This window comes from Mus musculus, chromosome 3 (assembly GCF_000001635.26).
Source record: "Mus musculus strain C57BL/6J chromosome 3, GRCm38.p6 C57BL/6J".
Taxonomy (NCBI): Eukaryota; Metazoa; Chordata; class Mammalia; order Rodentia; family Muridae; genus Mus; species Mus musculus.
Genome location: NC_000069.6, coordinates 99,864,689 through 99,886,822, shown reverse-complemented (window position 1 = coordinate 99,886,822; position 22,134 = coordinate 99,864,689). Strand labels below are relative to the sequence as shown.

At 41.4% G+C, this 22,134-nt stretch overlaps 1 protein-coding gene across 1 annotated transcript in view; it reads right to left on the bottom strand.

Annotated features, from left to right (window-relative positions):
• Spag17 (sperm associated antigen 17) overlaps positions 1-1,406 on the bottom strand; it is a 257,906-nt gene extending 256,500 nt beyond the window's left edge. Inside the window, exon 1 of the mRNA NM_028892.4 lies at positions 1,248-1,406. Within this exon, the coding sequence (NP_083168.3) occupies positions 1,248-1,331 (84 nt within the window). The 5' untranslated portion in view covers positions 1,332-1,406. The remainder of the gene's footprint in view (positions 1-1,247) is intronic.
• Positions 1,407-22,134: the final 20,728 nt, after the last annotated feature.

Genomic DNA, 22,134 nt, shown 5'->3' with positions numbered 1-22,134 from the left:
ATGCTGGATGTAAACAGGTAGGACCCAAGGTGACAATCTGTAAAAATAGAAAGGGACTTAGGAGAAAATGTTCTTAGGCAATTACCCTGTTTTGTTTTCTGTATATGTATTTTATATGTATGAGTATTTTGTATATATGTATTTTATTTATGTTTTGCCTGCACAAATGTATGTGTACTATATACATGCCCAGTGCTCACAGAGGCCAGAGTAGAGCACAGCATCCCCAGGAACTGGAGTAACAGACAGTTGGGAGCTACCATGTAGATTCTGGGAATGAAACCTTGGTCCTCTGCAAGAGCAGCAAGTGCTCTTAACCACTGAGCTTTCTCTCCATGCCCAGATGAAAACGTTGGATGCAGAGGTATGGAGTATGTTCTAATTTGTTTAGCTGTCAACTTGACACAGCCTGTAGTCATCTGACAGGGTCTCAAAGGAGGGATTGTGCATCTCAGAGGGGCCTGTGGCCAAGTCTGTGTGAGAGAGTCTTGATGGAGGAATGCCCAGCCCATTGTATCAGGCATTATCTTAGGTGGCCTGGTGGTGTATAAAAAAGCTAGCTGAGCATGAGCCAGAGTCAGGGAGCAGGATTCCTGCGGGGGTTTCTGCTTCTAGTTCCTGCCCCAAACATTAAAATGAAATAGGTTATTTATCAGAGCAACAGAGACCAAAACAGAGCAAGCCATCACATAAGAACATTTTCTTCTAGAGATCTTTCTATTTTTACAGATTGTAGTTCTGGGTCTTGGCTGATTACATCCAGCATTAATTAAAATATTGCTGTGGGCGGGGCCACGAATGATACGAATGATCAACCGGTCAAACAGGAAGGAAACAGTTCACAAGGATAACAGTCCCAGTACAAGGGGGGATCAACCGGTCAAACAGGAAGGAAACAGTTCACAAGGATAACAGTCCCAGTACAAGGGGGGCAGGGGGGAAGCACTGGAAGCCTGCCTGCACTGAAAGGGGGACTCAGGAGTCATAATGACAACCCCGTTCTCGTTCTCCTCACACAGATCTACCACCCCATTTTGAAATGGCAGGGCTGAGATTCCCTTCCTGTCTTGTTTTTGCTTCTGGTTCTGCAAACTGAACCCAGGGTCTTCCCTCAGCCCCACCACTGAGTTGTAGCCCCATCCCTCTAGCTCACTCCTTTGTCAAGCACCTGGCAGATCTGGGAGAGCAGTGCTGAGCAGAGAGCTCCAGGCTCCCTGGACTAGAGGGACTTGAGAGGCCGGGCTCACCTGGTTCAAGTGTGCAGCTATGAGGGAAGGTTCCCATATCTTATAGTTTGCGCTCCCGGTAGGTTTCTCCTTCTTGGGTGCCATGCGAAGGATGGGAGGTTCATTGGCCTCAAAACTGGGCTGAGGCCAGGCCTGAGCGTCTCTGAGGCCTTGGTAACCGAGACCACGCCCAGTTCCTGAACGGATCTCGCTCCCTTCCCCCCAAACCGGTTCCGGACCCTCAAGTCAACCGCTTCCCCGTTTCCATAGTAGCAGAGTGGCTAAGTGCCAAACTCCAGAAATACCAGGGTATATCTGGTGATTTTTCCAGCGGGTCGAGCTGGCTTACTAATTTCTTTTATCATTTCTCCTCTGTTTCTCTTGGGAACAAAGTCTAGTCCGAATAAACAATGTGTAGAAACTCAAAATTACTCATTCAGGCTTCCCCGCCCCAAGTTTCCTCTGGTGCAGCCAACCTAGCATTGAGAATGACAGCCTAGTCAGTTTTCAACCTCTAATCTCCAGAACTCTTCCACACAGGAAGAAGAATTTCTCTTCTTCATCTCACCTCTTGTCTCTGTATTTCATCTGCTCTGCCTAAACAGCTCCATTTTTTTTTTTAAAGCAGTGGTTCTCAACCTTCCTAATGCTGTGACTCAGTACAATCCCTCATGTTGTGGTGACCCCCAACTATAAATTCTTTTCATTGCTACTTCATAACTGTAACTTTGCTACTGTTACAAACCATAATATAAATATTTTAGAGACAGAGCTTTACCAAGAGGGTTGTAACTCACAGATTTAGAACCCATGCTCTAAAGGGTATCCCATTGGCAAGCAGAGTACCCCCCCCCCTTTTCTAACCCAAACTAATCTAAGATATCACAGTTAGACTGAGTCTGCAAAATGATGATCATCATAGTAACGACTGTAGATTCGTGCTGTGAATTGAACCCCAGGTCCTCTGAAAGAGCAGCGAGTACACTTTAGCACTGAGCTATCCAATCTTACTTTATTTGTATGTGTGTACTTGTTCATGTGTGTGAAGGTAGGTATACATGAAACAGGGTACACAGGCATGTGGAGGCCGTCTACCTTGCTTGTCGAGACAGGTTCTTTAGGAGCCCAGGGCTTGCTGAATAGGCTAGTCTAGCAGTGAGCCTGAGGGGTGCAATTTGCCCATTTCCATCTCCCCAGGGCTAGGACTACAAGCACGTTATCTTCCCACATGGCTGTTTAATGTGGATTCTGGGGACTAGGTTGAACTCAAGTGTGCATGCATGCATGGCGATCACTTTACCAACTGTGCTATTTCCTTGGTCCTACTTATTTAACTTTTCTTAAGTTTCCTTGGGACAAATATAGGTTGTGCTGGACAGAGCACAGCAACAGGCCACAGGCAGAGCCTGTCACCCTTGGCTGGCTGAGGTAATAAAAACCAGATCTCAAACAAGGTACTTCTCTGTCTCCTCCGTCTATACAAAGCACAGTGCTGAGCCACGCTTGCTTATCACCAAACCACTCCTGGTGTCTAGAGTGGTTTATTTATTTATTTTTTATTACATATTTTCCTCAATTACATTTCCAATGCTATCCCAAAAATCCCCCATACCCTTCCCCCCACTTCCCTACCCACCCATTCCCATTTTTTTTTTTTTTTTTTTTTTTTTTTGGCCCTGGCGTTCCCCTGTACTGGGGCATATATAGTTTGCTTGTCCAATGGGCCTCTCTTTCCAGTGATGGCCGACTAGGCCATCTTTTGATACATATGCAGCTAGAGTCAAGAGCTCTGGGGTACTGGTTAGTTCATATTGTTGTTCCACCTATAGGGTTGCAGATCCCTTTAGCTCCTTGTGTACTTTCTCTAGCTCCTCCATTGGGAGCCCTGTGATCCATCCAATAGCTGACTGTGAGCATCCACTTCTGTGTTTGCTAGGCCCCGGCATAGTCTCACAAGAGACAGCTACATCTGGGTCCTTTCAATAAAATCTTGCTAGTGTATGCAATGGTGTCATCGTTTGGAAGCTGGTTGTGGGGTGGATCCCTGGATATGGCAGTCTCTACATGGTCCATCCTTTCGTCTCAGTTCCAAACTTTGTCTCTGTAACTCCTTCCATGGGTGTTTTGTTCCCAATTCTAAGGAGGGGCATAGTGTCCACACTTCAGTCTACATTCTTCTTGAGTTTCATGTGTTTAGCAAGTTGTATCTTATATCTTGGGTATCCTAGGTTTGGGGCTAATATCCACTTATCAGTGAGTATATATTGTGTGAATTCCTTTGTTAATGTGTTACCTCACTCAGGATGATGCCCTCCAGGTCCATCCATTTGGCTAGGAATTTCATAAATTCATTCTTTTTAATAGCTGAGTAGTACTCCATTGTGTAGATGTACCATATTTTCTGTATCCATTCCTCTGTTGAGGGGTATCTGGTTTCTTTCCAGCTTCTGTCTATTATAAATAAGGCTGCTATGAACATAGTGGAGCATGTGTCCTTCTTACCGGTTGGGACATCTTCTGGATATATGCCCAGGAGAGGTATTGCGGGATCCTCCGGTAGTACTATGTCCAATTTTCTGAGGAACTGCCAGACTGATTACCAGAGTGGTTGTACAAGCCTGCAATCCCACCAACCAATGGAATAGAACTGAAGACCCAGAAATGAACCCACACACCTAGAGTGGTTTTTTATTACCTCAGCCAGCCAAGGGTGACAGGCTCTGCCTGTGGCCTGTTGCTGTGCTCTGTCCAGCACAACCTACATGATCGCTGCTTCTGACTCTGTCTTTGAGAAAGAAATCATGAGTGCTGGGACCATGGAGTGAATACTTGGTATGAGTTCAGACTTTCAATGGCTTCCAAAGCCTATATGCTAAGGCTCTAGTCTCCAGATGGTGGCGCTATTGAGAGGGGGTAAAAAGTTAGGAGGCAGAGCCCAGTGGGGTCTTTGGGAATGGGTTATCGGGACCTGGTCTTCTTCCTGTCTCTCATTGCTTCTTCTATTACCTGCATCCGACTGTGACATTCCTCTCTGCCTTGTCACAGGCTGAAAAGGACTGGCCCAAGTGACCAGAAAGTTTCTGACACCATGTGGCAAAATAAATCCTGAGGATGCTTATCTCAAGTGCTTTGTCACAGAGACCGGAAGCTGCCTGGTCAGTGGTAACAGCTGATCCCCGTTGTCCTATTCCAGGTTTGCTGATCGCATTCCATTTTAACTTTTGTTCATAACTTGTACTAGTTGAAGAAAGCAATCCCCTCCCTTTTGATACAGATACTGAAGAAAAAACCCTTCTCAAAAATAATCTTTCACAATTAAAAAAGTATTTATAATATGTATACTTATTTATAATATGGTATTATATTAAAATATAGTAAAATACATTTATAATATAGTATTTATAATATGTATACTTTATTTTGGGGGAAGGGGCTTACATCAATCTCTGTGACATTTACGCTTGTGACGTTTACATTGTTACAGGAATAAAATGACCGAGGAGTGGTGATGTCAGAGGAATTTGCTAGAGGAGAGTTTTCATGAGGATCTCCATGGCAACTAATGAGTCTGCCGCTCACTCATTCTCATGGCCCTTTCTCCAGCCCTTCCTTCTTCACCAACCGTTTCTTAATGTTATTGGATAAAAACTGTCTTTGTATAATTGCTTAAAAGTAAGGGTGGATTTCTTACAGACTGATGACATCAGTCTAAATTTTGGTCATATTTCTTCTAGTTGAAGCTGCTTGGAGAACTGTGCTTTTATGAGTGAAGTAATAAAAACATTTATTGGCATTTAAGCTCATGTTCCATTTAAAAATTAACTACTGTTTATGTGTCATGTTTTACTGCTAATTGCACTTCTTCTTGAGTGTGAGTTCACACCACAAGGTAAAGCTCCTCCCTTACCAGCCATCCCGCCAGGTCATTAGCAGATGATTAACAACATGGGTTCCACATAAGAGAGCGAAGCAAGAAGAGAAAAATGGAAATGGAGACTTTACAACTAAAAGTGTTGTTTTTAGATTGTAAAGAAACAAGCCGTAGCTTTTTCTAACAAGTGATAACTTTACAAACTAGTTTGAACAAAAAAATATTGTTGTGTGTGTGTGAGTGGTTTGCCAGAGCATTGTTGAGTGCACCACACTTATTCCTGGTGTCCACAGAGGTGAGAGGAGGTCACTGGATCCCCTGGAACTGTAATTGAGGATGAGTGTGATTCACTATGTAGCTGCTGAGACTTGGACTCCTGTCTTTTTGCAGGGTCAACATGTGCTCCTGACTGCTGAGCCACCTCTCTAACTACAACTCTGATTTTAGCAGCAATTAAGTGTTTGTAATATTTATCAGAATAAAACTGTTTTTCAGAAAGCATCTCCTTTTCTTTCTTCCCACTGCAAGAGATGGCTTTTCCAGCCTTCTTTATTCTTACCTATGAAAGGGTGACTGAGTTCTTGCCAACAGGAGGCAGTAGTAGAATTACCTATTTTAGAATGTGGGCTTGACCCTTAAAACCATTTCCCCCATCTGTCTAGATACCATGGTACTGATGTTCTTGACTGGATGATTGCTAAGGTACAGAGGTCTCTTCCAACCTTTCCCACACCGAACAAATTTACTTAGACCAGTGAGTGGATGAGCAATGACTTCTCTTTAAACTTGTAAAACACTGGGTCTACAATCACTAGGCTTTGCTAATCATCTCATTAGCTCTACTTCCATTTCTGTTGTTGTAGGAAAACACCCTGACATAAGGCAATTTAGGGGAATAATAGGGAGAATCTCAGCTTATAGCCCCATGTCACAGTCTGTTACTGAGGAGAAGTCAGAGCCAGAACATAAGGCATCATATTCAGTCAAGAGCAGATAGAAAATCAGATGTGCTGGTCTTTGTTGGGTTATTGTTTCAAGCCTGGCTCGCCTTCTCTGTTCTACTACAGTTCAGGGCCCAGCCCATGAAATGAGACTGCCTATATTCAGAGTAGATTTTCCCACTTTAATGAACAATCAAGACAACCTGGCACATATGCCTACAGACCAAGGTGATCTAGATAACTGAAGTCTTCATTGAGATCCCTTTCCTACATAGTTTTAAGGTTCTGATAAACTGACACCTAAAACTAACCATGATACCACCCTAAAGATTTTTGATGTTTTCATTGAGAGAAACAGCCCGAGGAACCAATTTTGCTTCTTTCAAGTAGACAGTGGGCAATGCTAGCTACCATGATAGATAGAAAGTCTAGTGCTACTCTTCTAGGCTTGGTCCCATTCCCCTGTCCCCTCACCAGCTTGGAGCAGACGTCCTTTGGCTTCTTTATCCATTGATACATTTCTTACTTTAAATAACTGGTGGGCATCAAACTCAGTTACCTTATGACACATATATCCAGGACAGTTTTTGATACATTTTTTAAAAAGAATACAAACTGATATTCATTGCTTATCTATCTATCTATCTATCTATCTATCTATCTATCTATCTATCTATCTATCTATTTAAATTACAATTTTTCTAACATCTTAGAGTAAGTGGGCATTTTAAAAGATCCAAGTACATGGTTCAGGATGAAAGAACACACTTCTAGTGGAATCATTTATGGTAAAGTGCTACCAGAATAAATTGCAATATGAAGGGTTTTCTAAAATTGACTTAAGGAATCCCAATGGTTTTTATTGTAGAATGCCTTTCGGCCCGCTTGGCCCCCTTCATTATTTCAAGGCAAGTGGCATTCTAGATAATTTATGGTGCAGAATGAGAAGGCATTCTATGGTAACCAAATTTATAGGCGATTTCATCATGGAATTGGTCTGTTTAATTTAAGAAAATAGGTGTGAATGATGATGGCCATAGTTTTAAGAACCAAAGACTATTCATCCAATAGAAGGCTTTGCCAAGAGCTGAAAAAGAAGCATTCCATCTGTTGTACATTTATGAATTGGTATAATAAATTGTTTCCCCCACTAAATATAAGTTGAAAAATTTCAAGCATATACTTTAGTACACAAGGTTTCCCACATGGCAATGGCTACATCAAAACTGTACTATTTGGAGAGTTTTCTCTCATTGGCAGGGGTGCTCTCGGCTTGTTTGATTTAGTGCTTCCAGTAAGATTTTTGCATTTAATATGTTTATTCAAGGACAGCCTTTTTTCAAGCTGGGCTGTTTCTTTAGCTTACTATGCTTGCAGAGAAAATGATTTTTTTTTTGTCTTTGATCTTCCAGTGTTCAACTAACTTTTACTCACGTACATGGCTTAATATTCTCCTCCTTACACTCGGCAGCTGTTCATATGGCCATGTTTCCACTGTGAAGAGGTAACTTTAGGAGCTAGGCAGTGAGTTACATCTGAGCCAAGATTCCAGGTATTGGACATCTATTCAGCTCATCTTTGGTCAAGACCTTAAGATATCTATCGATTTCTCTATTTAACATTCTGTATTCAAGGACAATTTTCATTACAGGTGTCCAGTTTATACCACACCACTCGTGCTTCTAAACTCTTAATAGAAAACGAAATATGGTGTCTTCGAACTTTATTGTTTATAATACTGAGAGCTACACTTCTTCCATAGCTAAAGTCTAAAACATATGGAGGATATTACACCTGGGCCCAGGGGTCAGCATTAACTTCCTCTTCGGTCTTCAGTGCAGTGGAAAGTGTTGACTTTAATCTTTAAAGCTCCTTGTTGTTCTGCTGCCAGTTCCTTTAGATACTGCATCTCTCCCTATGCATCACTGTGGAGATTAAAATCAGCTGCAGTGCATGGCATGCGATTCACAGTCCCAGGTGGGTTGTGGGCAGCTTGGGAGCAGGATCACTTTCTAAAGAACTTCCCTAAGAACCCTCAGTTTGTATTAAGGATAAAAGCAAAATTTTGGAATTTGAAGGCTGGACAATGAGAGAAAATTCTCCAAATAGTATAGTTTTGATTTAGCCACTGGCATTCGGGAAACCTTATGGAGTGAAGTATATGCTTGAAAAATTTCAACTTATATTTAGTGGGGGAAACAATTTATTACACCAATTCATAAATACTTTGTTACACATCTGTAAGTCTGAAGGACCTTAATTAAGCACTGCTAATTTTTATGTTATCTGTCGTGAGAGAGTTCAGGATACCAAATCTATTTCTCGATGAATCAGAAAATAACAATTACGCATATCAAAACTAGAGCTAGCGTGCATCTGTTTCGCATTCCCTAGTGTGGGATCTTCCTTCCTAGTGCTCTCTCACTCTCCATTTCCTTTGAAACTCATTTTCAGTATCTTCAGTGAAGGAATTTGTCCTTAATCCTTTGGGGACACTCTCAGACTTCATGATCCATGCTATGTCACTGCTCCAAGCGCTTAGAATGCTGTGATTGATTTCTTAATTGTTTATCAATGTCTGTTACTTGTAAATTTTACAATGTGAAATAATTTTATGTCTTCTGTTGTACAAACTTCAAGAGCTCTGGTTAACAGGAAAGTCTTTCAGGGAAACTTCTACAGTCTAATAGACTGTGCCAATTCACACGATGCCAGGCTGCAGGGAAGGAAGTGCTGTAGGAAGGAGAAGTGAAGTTTCTTTGCTGATTTTTTTCCCACATTTTTATTAGATATTTTCTTCATTTACATTTCCAATGCTATCCCAAAAGTCCCCTATACCCTCCCCCCCACCCTGCTCCCCTACTCACTCACTCCTACTTCTTGGCTCTGGCATTCCCCTGTACTGGGGCATATAAAGTTTGCTAGACCAAGGGGCCTCTCTTCCCAATGATGGCCGACTAGGCCATCTTCTGCTACATATGCATCTAGAGACACGAGCTCTGGGGGGGTACTGATTAGTTCATATTGTTGTTCCACCTTTTGGGTTGCAGACCCCTTCAGCTCTTGAGTACTTTCTCTAGCTCCTATATTGGGAGCCCTGTGTTCCATCCTATAGATGACTGTGAGCATCCACTTCTGTATTTGCCAGGCACTGGAAAAGCCTCACAGGAGACAGTTATATCAGGGTCCCTTCAGCAAAATCTTTCTTTGCTGATTTTTAATAAGAAGGATCTATTTAGATGTGTGAGTGAGGTCTTAGAATTAGCTGTTATTATTGTGTCTGGGCCTATGTGTTCTCTCATGCTTTAATGTTTGTTTTGTGAAATTGTGGACCCCTAGATTTGGTGCATAAATGTTTACCATAGTTGTGTACTATTAATGAATCCTTTTTGTCAGCTCAATAGTATAAAATAAGAATGTTAGACATACCTTTGGAAGATTTCATAAGTTGCTAGTATTATGACCTTCTTGAAATCTAAGATTATAGTGAATTGTAGTTTGTATATGGTTAGTTCTCCAGGATTTTGTGTACTGGAAACTTGGTACCAATGTAGTGGCTTCAAGGGGATAGTGCTTATTAGAACCAGGCTTGCCAGAAGGCAATTGGGTCTACTCTTATGAACTCATAGGTATAGGCTTTGCTACTAGTAATGGATTGCTTCTGGTCCCATGGGTGGGGTTGGGTATCAGAGCTTTGGGATGTTTCCTAAAGGAGGTGGTTGTCATGTGAGGGGACCTGGTTCTCTCTATTTCTCTCTCTCTCTCCCTCCCTCCCTCTCTCTTTCTCGCTCTTCCTTATTTGTATACATACCATTGCTTCTCTGCTCAGCCAGGGATATCCCTGGGACATTACAGCCTTACTAGGACAGGAGATGTGTTGTTTGTACTTTCAAGAACTGTGAGAAGAATAAGTCTCCTTTCTTCATTCATTGCTTAACATCATCTGGTATGTTGTTACATCAGCATGAAAAGGGCAATGGTGACTATTTTCATAATTATGTGTGTCCTAGTTAAATAGTGCTTTAAAAGTGCAGCTGTAAAACCATGGTTCAGCATGTAACTACTTCTTACATTAACCCCAGATTTAAGATTTATTTGAGGGTATCCTGAAAATCTCAGCCCATCTACTTTAGCCTTCTGAGTGTTGAGACTGAGCATGGGCTCTCAGGCTGACCACTGTGTGTGTTTCATGTAAATCAGTCTCTATGATTTAGGTTTTACTTAAATTGACACGCACTCCAGCTTGTCTACACCAAAAAGAAAATTAAACAACAACATACCACCCTATCGCCTTGTATCCATATGGGAGTCTTCACCTTGTCTTAGTGTATCTTGCTTTGTCTTTGAGACCTGTTCTTTTCTACAGAAGAAACAAAGGGGGAGTGGCTCTGAGGGAGAAGGGGTATGGGTGTGGGACTAGGAGGAGTGGAGGGAGGGGAAACAGTGGCTGAGATGTATTGTATGAGAGGAGAATCTATTTCAATAAAAAGAATACTACCCCAGTAATAGTCCCCTAGAGAGCCAAGTGATCCCAAGAGACTCGATCACACTACATAAACCAGAAAAAAAAGGCCTTCCAAGTCAAGACTGAATAACTCCTTCCAGCATGAAGTAAATGTCACTCAAAAGACATTACAGCCTGAGAGAGGCATTGAGCACTCAGGTGGCCTTCCAGCCAGTGCTCACTCATATGCAACCCACTGCACAGTCACTGTTTTGGGGCATAGCAGAGATATAGCAAGTGTAGTGGAATAAAACTGTGCCTAGATTCATTCCTTCTGCTGGTGTACAGGGCCCTGCATTGGCCTTGATGAATCTAGTGAACTAGCAGGGGTGGGAAGGGCTGCTAGCAGAGAACTGGTCTTGGATTACATCTCTTGAGCATCTTGAAGGGGGAAAACAGGAAATTGTAGAAAGCAAGAGGAGAGAGGTACCAGGCCTTGGATGGTTTGAGATAGAAAGACTAACTGTGCCAACTCAATGTTAAGATGCCTGGGAAACACATTTGATTTGTCTTTATTTTGATAAGCGAAAGTAACTTCATCTTGATGCAAAGTTCTTTTCGTGATTGCTTTTTTCCTTCTACGTCAATATCCAGGCAAAACAAGCTACTGTGTATCTCAAAACTAAGGGAACTGAATGCATAACTAAACTATCTCAGTAGCTGGTATTTTGCTGTACTCAGTAGAGCAAATTGTCCTCAAGAACTGTCTTCGAGTTCTTTCCTATTCTTGGAGCTGGACATCACAAATAAAAAGTATTCTAAGCAAGGCATGTGCTTCCTGACTGGTAGCCATGTCTGCCACAAAGAAGGCCTCCTTCACACCTGCCACCAGGGAGCACAGTTCCTTCAGCCTCTCTCTCCTGTCAACACTGTACCAGAGTGAGGTATCATTGGCAGATCAGCAGTTGGTGTCACCAACCCTGGGGCCTTTCCCTTGGAATTCCTACCAGAGCAGTGACAGCTGGGAAGAAGACAGGTGTGTGAGGCATCCCTGCAAGAAACCTGCCCTGTTAGCCTGCATGGGAGATTCATGGCAGGCAGAGAAGAGGGGTGGGCAAAGCAGAATCTTAAATTGACATCCCTTAGACATTTGAAAGGTTTCTTTAGAGAAGTGGGAGCTGACCTACAGGAAAATGAAAAAAAGAGCATTTATTTTTTAGTGTTTAATTTTAAAGTAAGGATAGATAGCAAGCCCTTTGTAAGTTAATTAAAGCAGAGAAAACACGGAGAAAAGGCAATGTGAAGAGAATACAATAAATATGAAGGTTCTGGTTGGTATCCTGCAATCTTTCTCTTAATATGGCATCCATCCTTGAGTTTCCTCGTCTGGACGTCATATCCAGAATCATTCATTCCCTGACCCATTTCTGTTTCATTGCTGAGATGCCAGTACTAAGTAATATTTACCCAGCACTCTGTGCATTTGCATAATCACATCATAATCTTCTAACCTTAAATGGAAACCATCACTAATATTTATAGGTTAACCAAAGCAAAGGGGTTATCCAAAGTAAGATCTGAACACAAGCCCCTGGCATCTAAATTGTGAGACACTCTCCCTACACAGTGAACAAGACCACACCAAGCAAGAAAGGCATCCATACCTTTAGAAAGTCCACATGGAGGATGAGGTGGGAAGGGTCTTACTTGCATGCCCTATAGCCACCAGCTAAACAGTGAGCCCGGATTTCTACCATGTGCCTAATACTGATGAGGTGCTTCAGAGAAAGGAGAAAAAATTTGAGACATGGAGGATTCTTTACTTAACACACTGGCTAGGATAGTCACCAAAGCTTTTCTAAAGGGAACAAAACTTGCCCTAAGGAATACCAAGGGGAAGATGGGACCAGCTCAATGGAGAATCATCAGTGTGAGCAAAAATGTAAAAAGAATAATAAGTCATGAGGTTGTGGAGGAGATGAGGATGGGAAGGTTTTCATTATCTGAGATCAGCTAAATTGGAAAATAATGTCTGTGTTAGAAGAGGAAGGGGTGAGAAAAAAACTGGATGGAGAGAATAGAAAGAAGCAAACAGAACCTCACCCTGCCTTTTCTGTGTGTTAGCCCCTAAGGATAGACAGACCTTGGCAAAGCACAGAATCTTCCTTAAAGAAGTTGGGAAGGTAGACTCCAGGCAGCAGCAACAGAATTATTAGTCTTAGGTAGGTGGTGAAAAAGTAAAAAGCCTGTTTGTAGATAGATATAGCCACTGGCAGGATGGAGCAGAAATGAAACAGAACCCCTATCCCTTCACGGCAAAGAAGTTATTGGAACAGTGTCTATGTCTGGTAGCATGGTAATGCATAGTACTCTGAAAGGAATCTGTAATGGCTCTGTGCTTTGGTTCCAATTACAATTCTGCCATTTGATCACAGTGGAGCCCTGAGTGAGTCTCCCTATGCCTCAGTTTCCTCCGATGTTAAGCAAAGACAATTACAACATCACTCTTGTGCAATGATTTTGATAGTCATTGAAACAGCGCTGGCTCTGCAGTCACTGCAAGGCTCTTACATTCACCAGTGGGAGAATGTGTGCTTATAAATTGCATGGGCACTGATTGTTTAGCTTTACTCTGTCTCTTTATATCTATGAACTTACTATAGCCAATACACAATTTGTCAATAACATGAAAACATAATGAACAAAATTTAAAGGTCAGATTGTCATTAAAATATTAACATACAGATGATTGGTACTCTTGGAAGATTTCATAGACTATAAGTGTGTCCTGTCACTAAGTTCATCTGAGACACAGAAAGTTCCATTAGGTTATTGTCCTGAATTCAAAATCCTGATGGTTATATATATATATATATATATATATATATATATATATATATATATATTTGTAGAGAGGACATCTTTAAGCTATAATGAGTTTAGAGTTATAATGAATAGAGTCCAATGGATAAATGTAGATAGAAGTATAATGGAAATCCCAGGAAACTCCAACATGGGAGCTGCATGGTGGCTTCTGAAAAGCTGGGAAGGGGTATGGGAGTGCTATTTTGAGAGGTGTAGTAGGAAAGGAGAATCCGAGTGTCCCCTAAAGAATCAGGAAGATGGAAGTCACAACTCTGTTAGAGCAGGGGCAGCCTCGGTTGGGAACAGGATGACAGAAGTCTTGTCTGCTCTACAAACAGGCAGACATTTACAATCTTTCACATCCCTTACTGCTTTTAATTTCCCTTTTTTCCTTTCCTTTCTCTTATACATTCAACAAACCTTTGACCTCTGCTTTGTTTTTAACATTGTAAACTCTAGGGATACAAAGTTATATAAAATCTACCTTTAATAATGGTCGGGTCTGGTAGTTATGGATGCTAACTGACATAGTCATTTCTTGAGTCCTGCAAGAGGACCAACAATTACTGACTATTTTGAGAGACACAGTGGGTGCCTTTAAAGACAAGGAGTCACAAGCTGAGTGGTATATTCATTAAAGGTAGCTATGAAAGGGAACTAGCAAAGAAGTTGAGGCATGAGTTAAAGCAAATATGAGGAGCTTCCTGTGGCAGGAAAACCAGGCACACACAGAGGAGCTGAAAAAAAGGGACAGCACCAGAAAACATGGGGCTGGTGTGCTTAGAAGAGCGTGTGTCAGATTTTTGACTGTGACAAAATGGCCGAGGTGCCTCGTGCAGAAAGGGAGCTCACTGTAGTTCACATCTTCTAGGTTTCCATCCATGGCTAGTTGGCTTGTTGCTTTGAAAAGGCAGGAGTACACTGGTGGGCAAAGCAACCCATCTCCATGTTAGGAAGCAAAGAAAGATTATGAAAGAGACCAAAGAATGCACAGTCTCCTTTGGTACACACCTTCAGTGATGAGAAAGCTCTCCTTGGTCCTTGCTCTTAAAGTTCTGTATAAGGCTAAAGAGTGAAAATGACTCTTTAATGTGGGGAATGGGCAGCATAACAAAAACTGTGAAAACTACCCTTTAACACTGGGGTTGGAGGGCAGCCCAGATATAAGCAAAAGCAGTGAAGAGTCACTTATGTTCAAGAAAGCTATGAAACTATGTAGCTCTTACCCCTAAGAGCCATGGACAGGGACTGATTTCAGCCAACAAACACCTTTATAACCATTTCTGTTGACTGTGTGATCCCAAGCAAGGGACCTTCATGAGCCCCTTTTCTGAAGTCTGTACTAGAAAGTGCCTTGCTGGGTACTGTAATATCTAGGAAACTTTACAGCATGTTTATAGTAGGCCTGAAGTTTATGGTTCCAGGATATATGACTCCCAAGACTATGCTGCCCCTTAGAAAGACAAAACAAAATAAAACAAAACAAAATAACAAACCCTACAAGAGTATGCTCTAAAACTTAAAGATGAATTAAATGTGGCCTGCTGTAGTTGGAGGTCCCAGGATCTGCTCTCCAGCTGCTCTGCAGTTCCAGAGGGTTGAACAAGAAAACTGTACTCAAGGAAAGAGAGAGTGGCTTGTCCATCATCTTCAGGCTGCAGGAAGACTGAGCTTGTCCTCCATGGAAAACCATCTTCACACATTCCTAAAGTGCTTCAGTGCAACCTCAGGAGGAGGAAGAAACTATGTTAGGCAATGAAAACACTTTTCAAGGGTACCAGGGTGGGGTATTTCTTTCTGTCTGAATCTCTACATCAGAGACTTAAGTCAGAGTGGTAAACAGAACCCCCGCTCAAGCTCTTGAAATACCTTATAAATTCCATCAGTGTCTTTGAACTTTTTCCTTAACAGTTCTTCATTAGGGAAGTCTACTGAACCATGCTTTTCCTTTTGTATGTGTGCACACGTGTTTGGATGTGTGTGCATGTGTTCTTGTAGAAGCCTGAGGACAGCTTTGGCTTTTGTTCCTTAGGAGCTATCTACCTTGGCTTTCGAGACAGAGTCTCTCCCTAGTCCAGAGCCTGCCCAATAGGCTATGCTGTCTCACCAGTGAGATATGGGGATCCTCATGAGTTTGTGTCCTAGTGCTGAATTACACAACTGTGCTATCATGAGTAGTGTTTTTGCATGAAGTCTGGTGATGTGCTCATGCTTGCAATATAAACACTTTAGAATAGATATGCTGTCTAGAATATTCCCTTTGACAGAAGTGGAGACATGGAAACAAGAAGTTAAGATTCAAGAAAGAAAATAATCTTTAAATAATAATAATAAATAATCTCAAGTTAGGGAGACGAGTTACACACTGACAGATCAACAGTGTCTGTAAATGGCTACAGGCTAGTGATGTTGAGACATTGACTGAGGAAATTGTGTGGAAAGAGAAATTCAGGGTCCACCAGCCTGGAGAAAATCACTAGATCTGATCACTAGAGCATGTGGCATATCATGAACAAGGTTGAAAGGGAAGATAATTCATTCAGGCTTTGCTCAATGGAGAATGAGTCACACCCCAAGGGAAGAGAGGTACCTAAACAAATGCCTGCTGTATGTGGGCATCGTCAGAGAGATTGGCCTGTAGGAAAAGATATGTCACTCATCTATCTGTGATAAAGGAAGCACAGATGGTGGTTAAAATTTCTCAGCAAAGTAGGCAGTGAAAAGTCTAGGGGTATTTGAGAGGCCCTTGCCAGTTTTCAGCAAAGCCACATTGTAGCCTTTATGTGATGGTCTTGGTGGCAGGGTAGAGAGAGGGCAGTGTAAAGCAGAGTGAGGCTTCTTTCCCATAAGCCTTTGTGTTCCTATGCCTTTAGTGTAAGGTGAAGATGATTTTACACATTGGTGAAATAATTCATCCTTTTAGACCAATATAGAGTAAAACAAGTTTTCTTAGTGTACCACCAAGAATGCAGAGGGTATGGAAGTAACATGACAACCTATGTATGGTGATGGGCTATGGCGTTCTTCAGTTTGGAGGCATGTGGTCCTTGTTCAGTTAGGATGAGCCACCGTGAGTACAGTTTTCTGTCATACAAGTGAGTGCAGCTCTGTGGTAATGGGTTATGATCAATTTTAATTGACCTACTTTTTTACCATGTGGGTGGAAGGGCCTGCTTTTCCCATTCTGGGGACACTTGCTGCTCTGGGTTTGTATCTGGGTGCCATCCTCTTTCTGGTCCCTCTACTGTGACCTACCCTCCATATGGAGAATTTCTAAACGTCACAAATGACTTTAAGTTCATTTGTGGCTATAAAGCCTTCAGCTGGTGATCCTGTCTATGATCCCTCTGCGTGTGGCTTCAGAAAGCTTATGTCTACCCATCCCCAAGGACAGAGGGACGTGGGTAGATTCAAGTTTCTCTTTCTAAGTTACAAGGAGGTGGGGGAGGGGACCATGACTTTTTGCATGCCCCTGTCTAAATGTTCACACTTGAGGAAAAATGTCTTCTCTAGGAAATAAGTAATAAATCTCTCTCACCAATGGAAGTCCCTCACATCCTGAAACAACAGTATCAGCTGAAAGGAAAAGAGGGATGCATTCCTTCTCTCTGTGGATCCCCTTTTCCAACCCCGCCCCCCTTCAGACTACAGAGAGCGCCATCAGGCAGGCATCTAAAATGTTTCTCCAGAATTGGCAGCAGTCAAATGGCCGTGGAAAACTGCCCTTGTTGAGAGAATGTTTAGTCAGGGTTGTTGATCCTGGAGATGCTCAGTTTCTGAGGCAGGTTGAAGGAGCAACTCAGGGAAGACGTGAAAGGTATGACTGGTGCTTGGTGTGAGCAGGAAGGAGCTGGTGGGGTAGTTTTGAGGATTCACTGAGATACTTCATTCAGTATATTTTCAACACACATTAACAGTTGCACCTGTTTGTTATGGAAATAATCTTGCAAGTGATTCAAATATAAATGACCGCTGATAGACATAATTGGACTGATTATATTAGAAAATTTGTAGCAGCTGACACAAATTTCAAAAGGCTAGTATAAATTAGAAAAGAATAATAAGAGCTCATTGTGTGTAGATAGGAAAATTCTAGAATCACACCACTTTTGGGTTAATTAAGGCAGTTACACTTAATTTTGGCGAACACACTAGCTTACTTGACATCCTGTATAATATAGTTTATTGTATTAATACAAATTCACCCAGAGTAGGAGTATCTCAAACTTAAGGGAAAGAATATAAATAAATAAGAACATCTGGTGGAGGAATTGAAGCAGATGTACAGATTGAGGTACATCAAACAAAAGGTCCTTATTGTCTCAGTGACTGGCTGGTGCTGTGTAATATAAACACCTTAGAGAGATGGAATTAATTGTCCAGACATGTCAGCTCATACCAGAAGATATCCTTGAAGCTTTTATCATTTGCAGTTACAATAGTATTTATTGCTGATGCTTAGACTGACAAAAGCTATCCATAAAATGCGCACTAACACACAGAAATGCCAAGTGTTTGGTCTGTTTATTGGAGAATGGTTTGCTGAAATGTGGCAACAGACGTACCTCTTAAACTTCTCACATAGAATTGCACACACGGATAGCTCATTCTTCCTCAAACACAGATTCCCTGACGTCATTCCCTGATCCTGCCATCATGTGCACGGGGCTATCTGTCCAGGGTGTGCAGCACTGGGATGATCATGTGACACAGAAGTTGTTAAAGCAGGGCAGTGACATGGCCTTAGTCCCAAATAGTTCTGTCCGATGTAATGTGGGAGATTGTTTTTTTTTTTTTTTTATGCCTGAGGTCTGTGAATTGGACAAAATGACAACAACTTATTACTCAAAAATCTCAGTGTCACCATTGTTTTTGACATATTGCAAAGCCAGAGAGGACAGTGTACCTACCTGATGTCATATTTTAACAATCTTTCTGGAGACTTCTTTTATAGATTCTTCCTTTCTCAAATAGTTATAATTATATTAAACAACAAACAGATATATAGTTATGGTGATTATTCCTTCTCTTTCTCCTTGTGATTTTAATGACAACGAAAAGTCAAAATTCTGAATTCCGAGTGAAACTGGGAAATATCTACAAACACAGCAAGCCTCCCTTGTCAAGAAGAGAGAGAAGCACCAGCCCCCAGTGTGAATCCTACAAGCTTGGTGTGTCATGGCTAAGCAGCAGTCTTAAGCCTACTTCTTTAAAAGAAGGCAAGCATAGGCCTTAGGAAACGGGAGCATACAGTCACAGCCCAAGCCAGTTTGCCAAGTCTAAAAGGCACAGTGAAGTATCTCCACGAGCTACAATGTGACCCCCAGACAGCACTAAAACACATCAAAATGCTTTTTCTAAAGGGCTCTTGGACACATAGCGAAGGGGAAATGCTTAAATAGTTAGAAAACAGCTCAGAGTCTCCCTTACTTATCTTTCTAGCAAACTCTAGACTGACTGTCCCTCTTAATAGTCCATCACCACTCCCCATTTGCCACCCTCTTTCCTTACTCTCTGAGCTTGTTCTCTTGTTCTTGGGTTATAGTAAAGCTTCCTTGTTCTCATGTAGAATACACTTTTCCCTTTTCTCTGCTTTTCAGTGTTTGCATGTGTTGGCGTGTACTCTGCCTCTTGTTGCTGGAATGAATGAAACAAAATCAACTTAAGAAAGCAACACCTTGAGGCAGCAGGAGTTTGAAGCATCTGGTCACAGCAGCTATACGAAGCAGAGAACAGGGGCCTGGGAAACTGGCTCAGCTATTAAGAGCACTTCCTGATCTTCTGGAGGAACCAAATTCAGTTCCCAGCACCAACCAGCCTTACAAGCAGCTGTAATTCTACTTTCAAGGGATTCACCATCCCCTTGGAACGTCTGAACACCAAGTAAATACACAGTGTATGTTCATGCACTTGGGCAAAACACTAATACAAACAGAATAAAAATAAAATTTAAAGAAGGAAAGAACAATGAATGAACATATGCAACTTATTGTTCAGCTCAATTTCTCCATTTTATATTGTCCAGGGTCCCCTGCCCATGGAATGGTCCCACCAACAGTTAAAATAGGACTTCCATATCAACGAGTATAATCAAGGTAATCCCCCTCAGGCATGCGCAGAGGCTCATCTCTCTGGTAACTCTTGATTCTGTCAGGTTGACCATTGACAGAAGGAGAACATGTCACTCCACTCAGCACAGTAAGGGCTTGGCAGTTCAGCTATGCAATAAGATTCTCCTCAGAAAGCAAGGGGAGGAATACTGTAAGCGCATAAGATCCTTTGTGTTTGTCCATAAATGTAAATGTGAGTCCCTAAAACATTTGAAAAATTACAGCATCATGGTATCTCATATGATAACCACAGAACGGGGGCCAGGCCAGGCACTAGGAAAGACCAGTGTTTCACTTTCAGCCGTAGCAACAAAGAAAGATGGGGAAGAAGACGAAAGGGAGTGGACGGAGCATGGGCTGGGGAGGAGAAAAGGGGTTTGTAGGCAATGAGTATTTTAAGAGTCTATCCAAAGCTTCCAAGTATCTGCTACATGGAAGAAGAAAAATTTGGAAAAATGCATCCGTCCATGTACTGTTGTAGAAAATAAATGTCTGTGGCATAAATATTATTGTATTTGTGAACTAATACAAATGGGGAAATGTATATCTGTTAATATAATATTAAGAACTCTTTTCTCTATGAGATTTCTAAACCATTGATAATCTTTAGAGAGAAATTCAGTTTCATTCATAATCTGTATGCGAATATTCATGCACAGGAAACACAATTTTTATAAAATGATACTAATTTTATATGATAGTATGATAATAATGTTTATTATTTTTAGCATGTAGCCTTTTTAACTCTCCCAAGGACAATTTCCCGTTTATTGTTGTTTTTATTTTTTGTATAACTGTATGTTTATTTAGGCACATACATACACAGAATATTTTCTCAGCAATTGAAGAAATTCGACTCTTTATTTATTATTATTATTATTATTATTGTTGTTGTTGTTGTTGTTGTTTTGAGACAGGGATTCTCTGTGTAGCCCTGGCTGTCCTGCAACTCACTTTGTAGACCAGGCTGGCCTCAAACTCAGAAATCTGCCTGCCTCTGCCTCCCAAGTGCTGGGATTAAAGGTGTGTGCCACCACGCCCGGCCTTGACTTTTTAATGAAATAAAAATGACTACAGTAAATTGGAGAAGCACAGAACAGTTTATCCAGTGAAAACTCCCCCAAGGACAATTTCCCAGTTTATTGTTTTTATTTTTTGTATAACTGTATGTTTGTGTGTATATGTAGAATTGTTATTGTTGAATTTTTATCAGTATATTCTTGTATGGCTCATGCTTGAAATTGAAATGTCAGTGTTTTATATTTCCCCTTTTTATATCAGCATGTCCTTTTCTTCTTTTAATATTTTGTTAGCACCACACATGACCTTCCTTATTCTGCTTTCCTTTTCCACATACACACCCAGTCACTGGCACCCACTCTGTGCAGAAATATATTTTAACTTCAAATAATTTCCACACCTACTTTGTTTAAAGAAGAGCTACGAAACATTAAATTTAATTTATGAATCCCTCTATTTGTGTTCCAGTCCTCTGCACGTGCACACACACACACACACACACACACACACACACACACACCACACTGTGTTGCTGCTGTGTCTCTATATGGCAATGACATTAGAGTTTTTGGCAAAAGGCAATGTATAATCAATTATCACCTGTCACAAATGGCTTTTAAGATCCAGCCAGATATTTCGGAAACAGTGCTTAGCTCCAGCAAGGAGGGAAAAGTCTCCCCTTGAAAGCAGTGCAGCCCTCAGCCTCAATCCTCCATCCAAAGAAATTTCGACAGCTCTCAGCTTAGTCAATACAAAACAGCATCTTGCAACTTACATCTGAGAAAATCTGTTTTAGCATTTCAAAACTGGTTTATTGATATGATTGTTGCTAAGGAATGACAGCAAAGCCTTAATCATTTTTTTTTCCTCTGTAGGGAAATAAGAGTCTTCCCAGAACCAGTTACTAGCCAACGCCTGATCTTGTTTTCGCTGTAATGTTTAGTTTGATTTCAAACTCACCCACTGAGAAGAACTAGAATTTGGACCCTCTGATCCCACTACAGATACACTTTCTTTCCTCCTTCTTCTCCATGAAGTTCTTCCGAAAGATAAAACTCAGCCATTGTCTGTCCTTCCAGCCAGAGAAAAATACCAATACCCAACCCAGATGTAGTTGTATATTTTCAAATTTCATCATTTTCTCCACACTAGGGATTTAGTAAATGCTACTAAAACGTAAACACTTTTCCTGAATGATGTGAGTATTAGCAGATGACTTCAAGCCAAGCCTCCCCACCACCTCCATTTAAAAAGGTCCAGTAACTTTCCTGGTGATGGTCTTGCTGGATGGACACCCTGAAGATGGCTGTATTTCTGCAGGCTCAATCCCTCATTCGTGAAGGCTGAATTAGATAGTCTGATGATGGTTTTGAACTTTAGCATCCTCAGTGCTTCTGGTTAAATCTGTGGACTGCCTTTAAAAGGAAAAGCTTTCCTAAGCCTCCAGAGGGCAGTCCCATACCAGATGTTTTGATGGATACAATCAGTGAGTTGGGTAGAGAGACATAGACCCAGTCCTTTGCTCAGGCCAATGTATAGCTGACCAAGTATATCTGCTGCCATGTAGGGATATGAGTTGGGGTGAGTATGGGGCAGAAGTAAGCTGTCCATATTGATGTCTAAGTAATCAAGGATTATAGCTGGATGTCTCACTTAT